Genomic DNA, 17,404 nt, shown 5'->3' with positions numbered 1-17,404 from the left:
TCTATCCCTTGGACCCCTAAAATATCCTATCTGGCCAACCTGCCAGTTGATGCCCCTCAAGGATCTGTCCTTGATCCCCCTTTTATTCACTCTCTACACTTCCTCACTTGGATGACATCTCGTCCTTCAAGTTCTCCTACCATCTATTTGCTGATCCGTCACGGTCATCAATTTTTTGGTCTTGCAGAACTTGCCCAAGACTGAAGTCCTTCATATACCTGCTTCCGTGGCCACACCTCTCCACTCATCGCCTAATTTATTCCTACCTGGATTAATCTCCTCCTACCCCATAGGCACGCAACCCAGGGGTCCCCTTGGATAGTAATCTTAACTGCTAACATTCACCAACTTGACTGCTGCTAGGATTCAACTGCTGAACATTAGAATATGTTGCCCACTCCTCTGCTGAAATCATTATTCAAACCATGGTTCTCAATTGTCTCAACAACTGTGCCAGCTCCTTCTAGGGCTTTTTCTCTTCTCACTGCTTGAAACAGTTCCCAACTTGCCACTCGAAACCTTTAAAATCTCCCCTGTTCCTCCCCTACCTAAAAACACCCCCTTCATGCCGGTTGGCTTTCCATGAACAATGATCTCTCATTATGTTCAGTAAGGAAGGCATTGTATCAACCAGTGAAGACAGACACGTGATCACAGTTCAAGGGTGTTTATGTTTTAATTGGGTTTGAAAAATGCCTATCTAATCCTAAATCTAATGATGGGAGCAAGCTTTGACCATCAAATAATAAAGAACACAGTCCTAGTAGAGTCTGGTCAAAATAAAAGGGCCTATATTAATAACCCTATTGCCAATCCTTACTTCTAAATACAAATGTGGGAAACAATGTTATACGAAAGAAAAGTGTTCAAGAAATGTAGCTTCCCCATGTTTTCAGCACGGAACAAGGAGGCATACTCGAGCTTAGCACATACTCTGGCTTTTCTAGCACGAGGATGCAGTTCAAGATCTCAGTATCAGGACCTTCTGTGCCAAAGTCTCCTTGCCATTCAAAGTCTCTTATTTCAGAGGGCCTGATGCGACAAATAAACATTCAAAGTTCCTCTCTCTTCAGGAGTCTCCTATGCACAACTTCTCTGGTGATTCACTGTTCACCCCAGGTCCCCTCTGTTGGGCTCAGACCCATTTTAACACAAATCCTTCAATTTTTCACCCTCCAACGGGCTCGGACCAAATTTAACTCTATTTTCCAAACTTTGTTTACTATTTCAAAATCGAAGACTTTTGACTGTGCGCAGGATTTTGCTTGACTCGTCGCAGGACAACTTCGATTCACAATTCTTTGTTCTCTTCTCAATATATCCCTTTTAACTTTCACTTCTGCCATTTCTCAGCTGGACACCTTACAGAGACCTTCGATTGAGTACCCACGCGGTGCCGGACCACTCTGTAAAAGGCATTGTATCAAAGTCTCTTCAAAGTTCAAACACTCATCAGCAGTTAAACTTTTCTTGCGTCTTTTATCAATGTTCTTTCCAGCGCTCGCCATATAATGTTGCTGCTTGCAACCTTGGCTTCAACACAGACCAGTCTTGTATCAGTCTCCCCAACTCACAGGCTGTGTTTATTTCACGGACGCTGCTTTGTTCTTGGAGCCAAGGATGGTACCACAGTGGCCGCTGCTTCTCCCTTCCTTGATTAGTGAAGCAGGAGGGCCCCGGTTATCTCCGATATACAATAGAGGATTCTTCAGCATGGTTTCCTGGTCTTATGCTTTCTAATCTCGAGTGCTCTTGAAAGCAGCGGTTTCTTGTCGGAAAGATCAAGGGAACTCCCCCCCCCCCCTTGCGATCCCCTCCTGTTTTGCCGTCTTTCTTCTTTTGTTCAGCTGCCATCTCGAAACTGCTCTTTCCTCGTGTGCTTTGCCTCGTGCAGAGTGTGCTTTTGTGCTCCGCCTTTTATCCGTGTGGGGAAGCTTAATGCAAGTCAGGTGTGAGTGATGGTCATTAATTGCCTGAACTCGCCTGACAATTGTATTGGGACACGTCAGGTATAATGCTCAGGTGTTCATCTGTTTTCCAGAGCGGTCTGTCCATGAGAAAGAGTTCATGCAGGATATGATAGGATATTTCAGGATGGGAAAGGGGCCGCAGGGGTCAATGGGGGGGGGTGGGTTGAGTTTCTAAACATTCCACTGGGTAGGATAAGGTGTTACAAGGACGAGAGGTATACTACGTCTCACCATCGGGCGTCCCACTCCCACAAGACCCCTCACCCAGGTGATCCTCTCGCACTGGTCCACAGGAACTGGATCCAAAAGCGAAGGCCGTTTCCTGGCCAACTGGATGACAGATCCCCGGGGACTAGTGGGTGGGACACCTTCTGGTTTCTCACAGTTCCTTGTACGGGTGTTCAAATCCCTGCAAAGCCTTCCACCCCCCTACCTTGTGGACACTATATCCAAGCACACTCCCTTTGCTCTAGTACTCCCACTGGTCAGTCCACCAACCCCATGTCCTTTCTTGCTTCTGTCCATTATCGCTTCTGCTCCATCTCCCTGCTTGCCCCTTTGCACCGGATCGCCCTTCCACTCCACATAACTACCACCCACACCAGCAAATCTTTTCTTAAGCTCCACCATCTTGAAGCAGCACCTTCTATATACTCCCACAGCCTGATCTTCCTCCCTCACTCACTCCGCCTTCATTAACTCTTCCAGTATATAACAATTCCTCTCTACTTCTGACTGTATCAGGTCTGTACTGCCCCTGGTTTATGTTCCATCTTCTCATCACCCAGTGGTCAACCAACCTCTAGCCTTTCCACTGTTGGAACAAGTTACTTACCTGTAACTATTGTTATCCAGCATGGGTGTGGCATGGATTCACATGCTAATGAATATTCCCTGCTGTCAGGCCGAGGATCTTCGGTAAGAAAAAGAAAGCAGTTTTGCTTTAAAAGTTTGAAAACTGCCTTGCTCTCATTATCCAATCACTGGCGACTGGGTCATACTGCATCCATCCAATGATGACCATCTCCCCGAGTCCCGCCCACGGCGGCCATCTTCAGATTCAAAGCATGTGAGGTGCCATTATGAACCCAGAGAGCACCACTGTCACAAATCAACTCCAGGGGCACCAGTGGTCCAGGGCTGAATATCGGTTTCTAAACTATCAATCAACCCCACACCTCTAGTACACCAAAATGGATCCGAACAGATTGGAATACAAGTCATTTATAAGACCTCCTTTTTTGGTAACGTGGACAGAACGGCAGGTTTATCTCTACAAGGTCGTGGATCATTGGTTAGTTGCAACACAGTGAAAATACAATTATTACACAATGATAAAAGGGACTGTCCAGTCAAGGTTGTATACAAATATCTACTTCATTATTACTACAGCAGGCAGTTCTAGCACACTACAATTACAACCCACACTGTAAAGGAACACACAGGACAGAGGACAGACAGTTTCGCAAAGGAAAGGGATGCACTGTGGATACTGGCAGGAGGGTATTTGGTAAAGCAATCAGTCTTACAATCAGTCTTACTGTTCAAGGTTATTTGGTTTCAACACCAAAGGGGCAAAGGGTCGTAACTGTCTCTAGGGGCCTTCAGAGAAGGACCAGGGGGGCAGAACCACAATGTATCTGGTGCTGAAGAAGTACTTGGAGCTCAACAGCATTGAGGCGGTTCCAGCGTGCTTCGCAACACGTGAGACAGAGTTAGTGGCGGGAGACAGCTGTGGGTACCAGGCGGCAGGCAGTTCGGCAAGCGAGGCTGGACGGACGTCTGCAGGCTGTCCAGCGTGGGCCAAGAATTGTTATCTCTGTGTTTGTTGGTGGATCTGGAATGCTGGTCAAGGCATCTCAGACGGCTCTGGTGACTGCGGCGTGCCAACAGTCAGCCATGCAGCCGAATGCAGTTCGAGGACTCGACCGTCTCAAAATTGTCCTTAAAAAAGATTGACGCTGGATGATGCTTGTGTGGCACTCCTAGCTTCTTCGCAGGGCTCGTGTCCGTTCAAGGCGGACGGTCCAAAGCTCAGGAGGGTGTTAGCAGGCAATAGCCTTGTCCTTTGTCCAGAGGCTCTCCGGCACTTCCCACCTAGGAAGCCTGCTGTCAGAACCTAGCAGGGCACGCTGTGTGCTGGCTGGGTACCAGTTCTGGAGCTCCTGGGTGGGTCCACGGAGTCCAGTATGTCCCTCTATTCCCTGGGAGATGTTTAGGGGAGGGATCTTGCTTCTCTCTTGGAACTCCTAGCCTTCCTTCACTGGCGGAAGATGCAAGGTAGACTGTACCCATTTGCTGGTAAGACAAAGACACCCGCTTCTACATCTCGTATTCGTGGCAGGACCGCAGCTCCCTGCTGAGGGCATCCGCTACAGTGTTCCTGATGCCTTCCAGGTGAAACGGGACGAGGAACATGCCTTGAAGAAACGCATAGTGGCACAGGGCTTGAGCTTCTAGTAATAGAGCAGGGGATCGGGTGCCGCCCTCTTTCTTGATGTAGAACATCATGGTGGTGTTGTCCGTGAAGATCCTTACTACCTGCCCCCTCAGAAGAGGAAGGAATGACTCGAGAGCCCAGAATACAGATTGTAATTCCAGCATATTGATGTGTAGATTCTTCTCCTCTGGCAGCCAGAGACCCCTGGCATGGGACTGCCCGATGTGAGCCCCCCCCATCCATCCAGGGGGGCATCTGTGGTGACCATAGCCTGGAAAGGTGGGACTTGAAACAGGGAACCTTGAGTGAGTTATGAATACACTCCCCACCATTGTATGAACTCTCTCAATTCCAGGTTGAAGGTAATCTTGTCCGTCCATCCATCCCCCTGTGACTTGGTACCACCTGCCGGCCGGGAACTCTTGAAGTGGCCTCATCTGCAGCCTGCAGAATGGGACCAGTTGGATGAACGAGGAGATCATGCCAAGTAGTGACCCTATGGGGGCTGAAATGGGAATGGGGAAGGTCCGGGCCCGGGTTCCTGAAGGGAGGAATTACCGGGCCCTCCGAACTCGGAATGGCCCGGTAATTCCCCATTCTGGGAACCCGGGCCCGATTTTGGCAGCAGCCAAGCCGCCAATAGCGGCATTAGATACCGCCAAAATCGTAATGAGGCCCAATATCTTCCTGGCCGATGTGCACCTATGGTAAAGGAAACCCTCTTTTTCCTTTTCCCAGGCACCAAGTTGAAGAGGGTACATGCCCTTGCCATCATGGAGTGCAACGACCCCACGTCATCTGGGGGAGAAAACCTGGGGGCATCATCGGCACCAATGGGGACCCCATCCGTAGCAATAAAGTCATCAAACTCATCTGTGTCTCTGGTGCCGGTATCAGTGCCCACTGCAGTATCCATCTGTGGTGCGTCCCTCGCTTGTGCTGCTGGCACGGGTGGTGGTGTTGGTGGTGGTCACCTCGGGGTAGCCATGCGATGCCTGTGCTGAGGCCTTGGAGGGCTGCACATGTGGTTGTTCCCCAATGGGGCTGCAATTGGGCTACTGTATCTCCGAGACCAGAGAACTGAGCACAGTGAAACTATCCTGAGACATGTCCCTAAAGGCATGTAGAGGGGCCTGTGGACGGGGCAATGAAGGAGGGCTAATGTGTCTCACTGGGCTAGTATGCCTTGGAGGCCCCATGCCTATTGGACTATTGCCACCTGTGTCCAGGCATTCCTTTAACATTTCCTCCTCAGAACTTGTGTAGACTCATCACTAGGACGCTTGCGACCTCCTGACTCCCCCCTCACCGGTCTGGTAAGAAAATCTACTGTGGTAACAGATCCTTTGGTCTTGGTGCCTCCTTCAAAGCAGAAGATACCACTAGTGCTTTTAGCGACTGAGTAGTGGTAGTTGACGAGGCAGTACTCGTGGTTTGAGCCGTCGTGGGCCTCGGAGGCAGCAACACCCTGGATTTCTCTCTCGTCATCGACAGGGGGCACCGACGGCGCCAGTGACATAGTTGTCGATGGGGGTCGCTGACTGAGATGTTCCACCCCCAGCTGTTGACGGGGAAACCGTTGACGGGGGCTTGGTCGTCAAAGTAGTGGTCAGAGGCATCGTTGATGGGGGCCTCTGCTTGTGCGGCATCGTCTCCGATGAAATTGTGGATGTAGCCATCAACGAGGACCTTGATGTGAACTCCTTAGGGGAATGTTTTTTCGGTTTATCCATGTTTCGAAGGTCCCACAGATGATACCCCACCCACTGGCAAGCTGACCATGGACGAACATGGTGACAGAGAGCGCATGTGCCTCAAATTAGGACCAGCAGCCGCAGCGTCTCTAGTAGGTTCCTCAGCATGACACTTGGCCTTACGGACACCCTGCAGAGAGACGTCCTCAGCTGATCTCAACCTCTTACCGGAGGGAGAGCACTCCAGAGGTGGACTGGATCTGGGATCTGCCTGAGCATGCCCGGAAGCCATGCCAAGGGCCCTTGTCCTCCTTTGGTTGGTAACGTTCTCTCTAAGTCTTGGCTGGGAAACTTCGGCAGATGTCGCATCGGTCCTCCTCATGGTCAGGATGCAGACAATAGAGACACCTTGTGTGCTTGTCCTCCACATAGATGTTCTTCAAACCACACCGGGAGCAGAGCCTGAACAGACTCCTCTTGCCTTCCTCCGACATGGTGAGGCGTGAAGTAAGCCTCACCAGGCCTTCCCACGAAGATCCAACAGTGTAGTTGACGATCTTCGCCGGCAATGGTTCGCAGGACCGGCACTGACTAATAGGATTTATTTCCGTCATACAACAACAACTCACGAGGACTCCCTGACCCAAAACGTGCAGTAAAAATCTCAAGAGGACTGCCGGGAGACGGTTGTCATTGGTATAGGTGCAGTATGACCCAGTCTCTAGTGATTGGATAATGAGAGAAGGGCAGCTTTCAAAGCAAGACTGCTTTCATTTTCTTCCAGTTTCTTCCAGAGGATTCACGGCCTGGCAGTGGGGAATATTCATGAGCATGTGAATCCATGCCAGACCCCATGCTGATGAATTACGGTTTCTGGTCGAGTGCTGCCCAGATGTCTGCAAAGTATTTCTGGTCAAAACACCAAGTATCCGCAATAACTACAAATAAAAACAAAAAATCATAAAGGCAGAGAAAATTATGTACCAAGCTCCCAATGGTGTATGGAGAGCACAGGTAAAAGGAATGGTGATAACGGCATAAGGGCAGCTGGATAAAAAAGCACACTGGATGGCACTCCTGCTGCCAGGTGGCATTGTGGGCTTGTGAAAGAGCTGAACTGGAGCCGCTTGGGCACACTCAGGCTGCTTAAAGCTTCTATATAATGTGCACTTGGAGCTATTTTCAGAGTTGAGGAAGGTAACCATTAAACCTTTGTAGCATGGGAAACCTGGAGGTACTTTTTATTTTAAACATTCTAGGTGTCACCAGTGTTACCAATGCTATGCTTCAATAGTAAATATTTATCATAAGATAGGCAATCAAAAGCCAGTACCTTTCATGATTCCCCCTGTTATAGAACTTCCTGGCCTAATTGTACAAGGCTGTGCCTTGCGAAATCAGACTGAGAACTTCCCGATCTGGAGAGGCCGGACTATTCAAGAAATCACTACCAGCAAATGGAGAATGTTTGTCTGCAAATTAACTGTACTGCTGTATTGCTTCAGGAACAAAACTCACACATGCTTTATTAGATACCAATTGTTGGCATTGTTACAGCTTTGAGTTGCAAACATGCTTTCAGTCTGTCAAACCATGTGAATGTTAAGCGTCTATGGTGGAAGCCCACTAAGGCAACAATCATACCTAGGGTTTTCTGTACATCTTCGACAATTTCACTGCCCTCTGCCCTCTCAGTCTCCCCTTCCAATTTACCTATACAAGTGGAAGTTTCATAAAGGGGAGTAATGTCAACTCTTAATTTATGCAGGTAATAGCTTGGGAAATCGAGTCATAAAGGTATTTATTTGAAATTACATTGGACCTCTTAGCGAGAATAGTTCATGATCCGAAATATCTAAAAATGCAATTATTATGTTATCACCTTCAACTTTGCCACGTACATCCCCTAGGCTTCCTGCACATGCTTTGCTAATCCGGTGGCCATGTGTAACATACCTGTGTATTCTGGGAAGCAGATGGTCAGAGGTGACTTCTTGATCTTCTCGGCAAAGAGATCTTTCTTGTTGAGGAAGAGAATGATGGAGGTATCAATGAAGAATTTGTTGTTACAGATGGAGTCGAAGAGCATGAGAGACTCGTGCATGCGGTTCTGGAGCCAGGAAGAGCATCAGAAGGAAAGGAACAGACAGGTAGAAAGAAGACAGACAAAGAAAGTTAGATGTAGGAAAAGGAAACTGTTACCAGCAAAAAACAAACAGAGAAATTGAAAGTACTACTCTGCTGGATGAGAGAGCACTCTGAAAGAAAGGCACAAAGAAATAATGTAATTCCCCTAACGTGACTCATGGAAAATGTACCATTATCAATGCACACAGTAAACCTGTGGGAGTACATTTTAATAACATGACAATCTGCTTTCTGGATCAGCTACTTGCCGACCCAGGGATAAAAACATGCAAAATAATCCTCAACCAAAACTAAGCGATGGGAGATAGATTGAAGAATCACACCGATTTAGAAATCCAATGGTCTGCTATCCTTAAGCACCCTTTTCAGAGTACTATTTTTCAAGTATTTGTTTGCAATCTTATTTTGTTGAAACATCTGTTTTGTGAAAATTGTGCAAGTCTCGCTGGAAGGTTTGGAACATCTGGACTACTGCGGCACTGCTACGGGTGAAATCTAAATTAGTTAACAGTGAACATAAAGCTGAATCATGTGGCCATTTGAGATCCCTGTGTTTCAGCCCATCACTCTGCTTTTAACATGCCTCTTTTTGGCCCCAAATAGGGGACTAAAAGTGGTAAGTAATTCCTGAAAAGATCCTAGGTGTAATACGCAGAGTACGGTTTGGCATCATGGTATATAGCTGCATTCTTCTGTTATCATTGCACGTACAATAAAAACAATATATTAAAGTGCTCCAGCACTACAGAGAGGATTTACCCAATAAAGATGCAACATAGTATATCTTATGGAATGGTAAAAGTGCAGAGTAAAAGCTACCAAAGGAATGGGTTTTCAGTCTTCAAGCATGGCCCAGGTTACTGCACAGTTATAAGAGCGGACATTTCAGATAATCTATTTACTTCTAAAGCTGGCTAAAATGGCACCAGATCCTAAGCAATTTCAAGGTCTTTATATTGCAATGGAGCTATATCAGTGAATTGCAGAATAAACATGAACAAGATCTTCTTTGAAAAGGCAGTATAGTGAGCTTTGGTGGTATAGGGGACTTCAGCCTCATTTTTGAGTACCGGGAGGTCAGAATCTGACTGCAGGCAAAGCTGCTTTGGAGCACCGAAAGCAAAGCATGGAGTGGCCTGATTGACATGAGTGGCATGTCTCTCTTGGTGGCTTGGGAAGTCAGCCGAGGCTATTCTAGCCCTATTTCTGTTGTGGCTGTGTAGAGTCAATTAAGCAAGTCATCAATCAGCTCATGGGCCAAGGTCTAAAGCACAGACAGGCAGCTTTTAAGATAAGCCATGACAAACTGGGAGGTCCGTAATGCTGGCCTAGCATAGTTCTTATGGCGCAGAAGCATAAATGGATACTGTGAAAACGGGTTAACCCTGCTCTCATCATTGACTGAAAGATTGGCAGAGAGAGGACATTCCTGGGGAAGGTATGGGAGGCTGTTAATATACAGACAGGCTTTCTGTTGGGCAGTCCAGCAAAAGGCAATTCAAAGGGCTAGATGCTAGGGTCTGTGACATAAGACATTAGATGACATGAATACCCACCAGCTGAGGAATCTGACATTTGTATCAGGAACATTTTGTCAGTGGATGCAGGTCTACCAAGGGGTAGGGATTGTAGCAATCGCCAAAAATCAGTGCCTGGTTTTGCGAACGGAGGGTTATCCTGATGTTGAAGACCGGGCATTGTGTCAGAAACAAACAAAAACAAACTGGACCAAACAAACTATTAAAAGGGGTGTGGCTTAGCTATGAACAATCACGAGAGGCTGTGCCAGAGCCATCATGGTTGCTAGGTATGCTCTCCCAATCAACCATTACAGTGATTGTGTGGGTATAAAAGCAGGTCGACTTTTTGCGAACTCGTGGCATGCGATCTCAAACACCAAAAATAATAGATTGCGATGGTAGTGATGGAAAGATTGTCCAAAATGTAACTAATGTATCCATTCTCTTAAGACAAAGCAACAACCATTGATCTGTAGCCTCTTTGGAACTTTCTGTATGGCCATTACCAGCAAATGTTCATTCAGTATATGTCAGAGACCAGCTGCTCAGTGATCCTAAGCTATTCCCCTTTGTGTAGAATTTCACCACAGCCATTTCAAGGAAATCCAGTGCTTAATTTCTTTCATTTTATAGGCCATCCAGTTTTGTCGTGCACCTCAACATTGCCCCCAGTCCTGTGCAGAAAACTCCCTTAGAACCCCACGGACCCCCCCCCCCCCCACCCCGGCAAAGGTGACCTGCCTTGAACTTGGATGTCCTCGTCACCCAAGAAACCCCTTCTAAACACCGTTTGCAGCACCACCGCCACTTCCTTCCTCAAACTCATTTTAGCTCTGGGATCCTCTCGGTTGAGTTATCCTTTAGGGAGAGAGCCAGGGAACACAGAGGGCCAGCCTGTGGACTGTGCGAGTAACAATGAAAAAACACAATGCCTTGGATCCCTCTCTCCTAGCCCCCTTCTAGCTGTGTTCCCAAACAAGGCTCTAGCTCATCATCAGTCCCGGATTCGTTTTCCAATCCTTACCCCTCTACTTACCCCTCTTTCTCTTGTTCCCAATTCCCCCACAACCTATACTTCCTTTGCACTTCTTCCCCTAAAGCAGTTTGTAGCAGCCTGAAGAAGGGGTTAAGTGCGATACAAACAATTAAACTGCATGCATACCATGCTTGGGAAAGGTTGTGCCTTCGTTCAAACCCCTTGCCTTTTGCCTATAAATAACCAGCGTGGATGTAAATAATCAATTAAACGGCGCACTCACATTCTGCGGAAGATCTCATGACGGAGAATGTTGCTTTTCTTAATTCTACATTGCTTCAAGTTCCAAACTTGCTTAATGTTTACTCTGCATGTAAAGGTGGCAGGGCTACTTTAATAAAAGCATTAAGATGCCTGTATTTAAAGATCACCAAGGCACAATTCTCTCAGAAAAGGTAGGTTTCTCTTACAATCAAATCAGGACAAACACTTCCTGTACAAACACTGCCTATTCTCATTTAAATGAGACCCAATGAATATTAATTTTTCACATGCTTTTGCATTTCGCATAGCTTGTAATCTTCTTGACAAGCAAGCCTGTGGGACTGCAGTTAGTCACACACGCTGCTAGGCAGCTGAAATAAGAATTTGGATTTGCATGGGCTATTGCCATGTATAGGGAACTCAATCACAGCTTGGCATTCTTTAAGTAGGAACATAATATTTGCAATTATATTCTGAAAAACATTCATGTCAATTTTTTGGTTTGAAATTGCTGAGCTTGCAAAGAATAAACCTTCAGATATCGTAGGGATTTTTGCTTGCGACAGAAGATACCAGGAAAGGAATTAGTTAAGTCTCGCCACAAATAAGGGAGCCGCTCCCATAGTGTCCACAAAAGGCTGCTTCACATTAGCAGCAGGCTCTGCTCTCTGATGAGCTTTCTCCCGTTTGTAAGTGGGCTCTACTAAGAGCCATAAAAAACAACAAAAACAAAACACAGAGCCTCGAACATGGAGGGCTCCTGGAAATTAATCCTCCACAGAGGTGTATGCGAGGAACCTCAGGGCGTCCTCACTTCATTTTCCCCAACATCCTCTGCTGAGGTGTCCAGGGAAAGGCCATCACTTTTGGGTCCCGACCCTGGGATTGGAGATGCGAGGGACGATCACCTGGGTAGAGGAGACTTGGGGAGAGGCGCGAAATGCGGTATGTCCCATTTCCATTCCACAATGTACCCTCAGTCCCAGCTGCATTTATGGGATAGTCACCCTCTTTCCTCTGCCCAGGTTAACACCAGAAGGCAACATCAATCTAGGAATACTAAGAAGAGGGTGAAGAAGAGGAGGCCCACAAGCGAGACTTTCCTTTGTGAGAGCCAACCTTACCCTTACCCTGCCTTTATAGGCTATTGCAAACCATGTCCCCCTATTAACACCATTATCATACCGGGACTAGGAGTGGGGCGCACTAACATGTCATTTCACCACTCTAGTACTGAGATGAGAAAAGAGGCCTGCAGACTGTTGTAAGGGTCAGGCATGTCCTGAGCACTCCACTAATTATGATCAGACACTTGGGCCTAAGGACTCATACCTGTAAAAGGTCAACTGGTTGCAGGTGTATAAAGGCTGGAGCCAACAAGGAGAACAGAGAGACCAGCAGGAGACACGTCGGGACGAGCTTTGTGGGCCTGATGGGAGAATTCTGTGCAGTTGGAGACGGCCAAATTGGGTCCGGCGGGAAAGCCAGGACACCGGCAAGTGTCCTGAAGGAGCCGTGGAGCCGAGGCCTGAGTGGGCCATGAGCAGGCTACAGTGGTGGGAGCTTCACATGTCGTGCGGACATGGAAGAAATTCAAACGCTGCAAGTTACCATAAGCATCCGTGGGAAGCAAGTGGAGCGGCCGGCAAACCAGAGAGAGAGGAGCGAAGTGCGAGCGGGGCTCACAATCCAACTGAACCATGTATGTGCAGCTGAAGTAGAGAGCAGGCGCCCAGAGGAGACGCCAGGTGCCGGTGAGTGAATAGAAAGGAGCACTTGAACGGGGGCACTCCTGGGGGCTGAAAAAGGGCAAAAGTAAACAATGAATGAAAGATGATGTGCCAGATGCAGTGAACCCAAAGTAAAGGGGCTTGATACGTAACACGAACAAGATGAATTCTGAGCAAGAGAATAAAGCTAAAAACTAATGAATACCAAGCTAAAAAGAAAGCTTTTCGACAGGCCTATGAAATCTTTTGACAAACCGATGAGCAGATAACAAGTTGTTGTGAGCTACACGTACAACATATTGCTGGCGTGTGAAAGCAAGGTGGTGGAGGAGGAAAGAAAGCACCACAAAGTGAGGTGTATGAAAGAATACATGACTGCTTATGTTTAAAATGTCATATAGATGTGACCTGATGTGTAATGTCCCAAATGCACAGAGTTAAATTCACATAGTTGTGTTTGTTCAGTATTTGTTGGCCTGGGGAGCCAAATGTAGCTCCTGGTGGCTCTTATTTTCAACTAACCAGGCTCCTCTAGGCTACAAACAGGAGCTAAATAGCTCCCAGCTCCCCTCAATTTCAAACCCCGCTGTGTGGTTTGACAACTGCGCCTAGACAGGGGTTACCCTATCTGTGCAAGCCAAAGAAACATACAGAGAACCAATCCGAGTGCATGAAAGATTTCTCAAGTGAAACAGAAGGAAGCACTAAACTGTCAAGAACCAGAAGGAGTGTACATTTGACCTGAAACTGGTTTTGAATATTGAGAGACTGAACTTAAGTATAAATTGGTAAGCTGAAATCTTGAGGAAGGGAAACCTGAGACTTTATGAACTTTGTTGTTGTCTTGAGGAAGGGAGCCTTAAGTCCCCTTTTTGGAACTGTTGTCGTCTTCTTGGGGAAAGGAACCCTGACACATTGTGGAACTATGTAGAACCTCGGGAAGGTGAGCTAGAGAATAAGCCAGGAGCTGGAAGAAGCTCAGAACTTTGATTGGAACATTGTTCCTTTAGTGGCTGACATCCCTACACATTGTTTAGCTTTAGTTGTGAGGGCAAGCATAGGTTTTGGACACAGGCAGCCATAAATTGAACTTACTGACTCACACTATCCTTAGTTTCTTCAGGTAGAGACATCTCGCCTTAGCATAGGGCAAGTTAGGCCTTCAACCATCCTGACATTTAAGTTAATAAACAATTTTTGTTTGAACTTTGAATCTATTGTCTGCATCTTGCTTCATGATGCCTTCACAAGGAACAGTGGAAAATAGAGAGGCACCTGGTACCATGTGTCCCCAGACATAATTAGAACTGTTTAGAAAGTTGGAAATGCCCATTGCCTGGGCTCAACTAATGGGAGCACCCAAAACAAGAAGCTGTATTAACTTGGACATGTAATTTCTATGAACTACTGAAGAATGTTTCGAATCATTTATAGCCAGAAACATCTTTGTAGAGCTCTAGGTTTTTGATAATTTATGCAGGCCATGCAGTCTAACAATCAGGCATGTTAGAATATAGCTCGCACTTCATACTGGTTTCACCAGTTTATGTGCCAAGATCCATAGGGTAAGACGTAATGGACACTCTTGACAAATGTAAAACAATTGAACATAATGAACTGGTCACTGACGATAAATGTGAAAAGATTAAATAAATGTAAAAATACAAACTTTTGGATGACTATGGCTGACTATCGGTGTGCTCTATTCCTAAAGAGCAATTGTAAGGCATGCAGCGCAACTAGAACCTCGAGGCTCTACTCCCAACCTCAAACGTATATACAGGCTATCGCAGTTTGGTACTAGTTTGTTGCGCTCGCCCCAATAAATAGTGGTAAGTACATCAGTCATAACGTTTTGCAACAAACTGCTTATTTTGTAATGTAGTACACTTGAAAGAAAATGTCAGCCACTTTCAGCCCACACGTGTTTCGCCACAGTCTTTTTCAAGACTGATTTTCAACAGTATCGATGTAAAATCAATTGGGTCAGATTGTATTGAAAATAGCATTTCCATACATGGAAATTATAGATACATACCATAGTTATGGTTGGGGATAAAGGAAGAGAGAAGGAGACGGGAGACATTCACCAGGAACCCAATAGCGAATAAAACTATGGGCAATAAGCAATGGTTTTTGAGTTGGATGTTTACCTTTTGAACGGGAATGGAGAACTTTACAGCATCACAAGTTGGAACTTTGATTTGCATCTTGGAAAGGAACAGAGACCTGGGCAAGGGAGTCATTCTCTCAGGCAAAATTCACACCTGCAATTGGAACTCTAGTCCATTGTCCGGAAGAAGGGATCCATTCTTCTGGACCAAGAAGATCCACTAACTCTTAGTATTAGTTACAAGTGTGAGGGACAGAAGTAGGTATTCTGAGACACAACGGTGGACGCTTCTTTAACTTGGACATTCTGACCGTATCCTTAGTTCCTTAGTTGAGGCAGGGAACCCCCTCTTAGAATTGGGGAGAGATAGGTTTCCTCTTCATTTTGATTTAATAAAAGGTCTATGTCAACAATCATGCCATTTGTTTCTCAGTCTCCTCCTTCTGCCCCCTTACAGTTTTCAAACAATCAATGTGAGCCTGTGGTTACCAGTAGGGCTCAACCTTCGCAAAAAGTAATATGCTCTTAAATCCTCAGTCACCCATCTTCTGAGGCCATCTGTAATGTGCTGCATAGCTTTTCCTCTGTTGCTTCCCCTTACTGTCTTTTCCTCTAGTCCTGAGCTATGGTGAGGCACTTATGTTACTTACCCACTAATAGCCTTTCTGTGGCTTGTATCTTATCTGTTTGGGGCACATGCTTTGCATTGGCCATTCAGTGGCTGGCCTGGAGTATCACAAGTTGCATACATCAAAAGTAAAATGGCTTTGACAGGGATGTGTCCATCACACTATCCCTAAGCTACGTGCACAGTTACCCATGATTCTGCACGTGTCAACGTCTTCGGACGGATTGATTTTTTGGCATGGCACAGGCTACATTAGTACAGGAAGTAGTGTGCGAGTGCCTGTTCTTCAGCTCCCATTTGGGAAGAAAGGGTGGGTGCATGCCACTGTAAGGAGAAACAAGCCACAGAAAACTGTTCCTGGGTATGTAACGTCTACCTTCTAAGACTTGCAAATCTGTTTAGGATCATATGCTTTTCACAGACCAGCAAGCAGTACCAGAAGAAGATGGATGGTGAGCGGGAGGAACAGTGGTAAAAGAAAATGTCTCAGCTTTGCCTGCCTATCTGAAAGTGCCTATGCTTGAGTATGTACACAACTGCGTTGTATGAACGTTTGCACAGAACTACATGTGGAACTGCATGCATCAGATTTGCAAACTGTGTCTGAAAGAATATTTGCAATGAAAGCTAATGTAGTTTTTATTGTGGAGCGAGCTTTAGTAATTAACGGGAGAGGCGCGTGTGCCAATTTGTAGAATTCTTTAACGCAGCACACAATTCAGTGCGCCAAGGAAGATTTGAGGCCCGGACACTACACCCGGCTGTTGCAAAAAACAACAAGTACAGACCAGTTGTGTGCAATGACTTTGTTCTGTTTATAGAAAACACGACTGATCTGCGCACAAGCACATGTAGTGCTATATTCTGGTTTTATGCGAGAATTGAAAAAAAAATGCTGGTGATATTTTGAAACAAATTTCGATGTGAAACATGGATATGTTATTATCAAAGTACAACCTCAGTCTTGTAGATTGCGAGAAAAGGTTTTTTTTTTTTTTACAGACTTAATATTAATATTTGCAATGGATATAAGTAAAGCAACTTTGCAAGTTAGAGATGTTTATGTATGGGTTCAAAGGACAGGCGCATGAGCTTGTACAGCAATCTGTGAAGATTCCTACATGGAGCAGAATGGTGGATATATGTCCTTTACGCCTTCCATGAAGGTTTGACTGGCACTTTCTATGAAGATACTTTACGAGGTGTGATATATGCCGCTAGAGCCATCAGCGCGTTATAAACATGCACATAAACATAAACCGAGCAGCTAAATGTATATTAAGAGAGACGTATTCGTCTAACCAGATTCTAACAAATACAGGCAATCCGGGATGTTTGCCAAGGAGAGCAATCAACAGGGTTGACTGGTTTCCTTTTGCACCAGACACATCTTGTCCACTTAAAGTAGTACTTCCTATTAGGTTTTCTCTCCTCACAAAGTATAACCAAACAGGTTTGAGGCAGGTTCAAGTGACCAAATGCTATAACTTCGGGAGCCAGGCAGCAAAGCGCAAATAACAAGGGGGGTCCTGGGAGACTCTCTGCCAGACATGAGTTCTGGTTACAAGAGCCTTACCCAGAGTCTTTAGCTCACTATCTTTCACAGAGGGGAAATATCCTAAACAGATCAGTCTTTGTCCTGCCCTGGGGCAGTCCAGCACCGAAATGCTAGGCAATTCTCCTCTGAACAAGAGTACCAACAGCAACCCCAGACACGTGTTTCGGTCTGGTTGAACCTCATCAGTAGGGTGTAGCTGTGCCTCTCTAAGGATAGTGAGCAAGGGGTCCACGTCTGGATTCCCCTAGTAACCTAGGGTGAGACCCAAAGCTACTTGAAATATGCAAACAACAAGGGGGGGGGGTCCTGGAAGACTCTCTGCCAGACATGAGTCCTGGTTACAAGAGCCTTATCCAGAGTCTT

The 17,404-nt window shown here is 46.2% G+C and overlaps 1 protein-coding gene across 1 annotated transcript in view; it reads right to left on the bottom strand.

Annotated features, from left to right (window-relative positions):
• Positions 1-17,404, bottom strand: part of GNAO1 (G protein subunit alpha o1) — a 1,372,168-nt gene that overhangs the window by 82,205 nt on the left and 1,272,559 nt on the right. The window contains exon 7 of the mRNA XM_069640205.1: positions 8,061-8,214. Within this exon, the coding sequence (XP_069496306.1) occupies positions 8,061-8,214 (154 nt within the window). The remainder of the gene's footprint in view (positions 1-8,060; positions 8,215-17,404) is intronic.

Source organism: Ambystoma mexicanum, chromosome 1q, assembly GCF_040938575.1.
Source record: "Ambystoma mexicanum isolate Mex_15411 chromosome 1q, UKY_AmexF1_1, whole genome shotgun sequence".
In the NCBI taxonomy this organism is placed as follows: Eukaryota; Metazoa; Chordata; class Amphibia; order Caudata; family Ambystomatidae; genus Ambystoma; species Ambystoma mexicanum.
The sequence above is the reverse complement of the archived record's forward strand: the minus strand, read 5'-3'. Positions and strand labels throughout refer to the sequence as shown.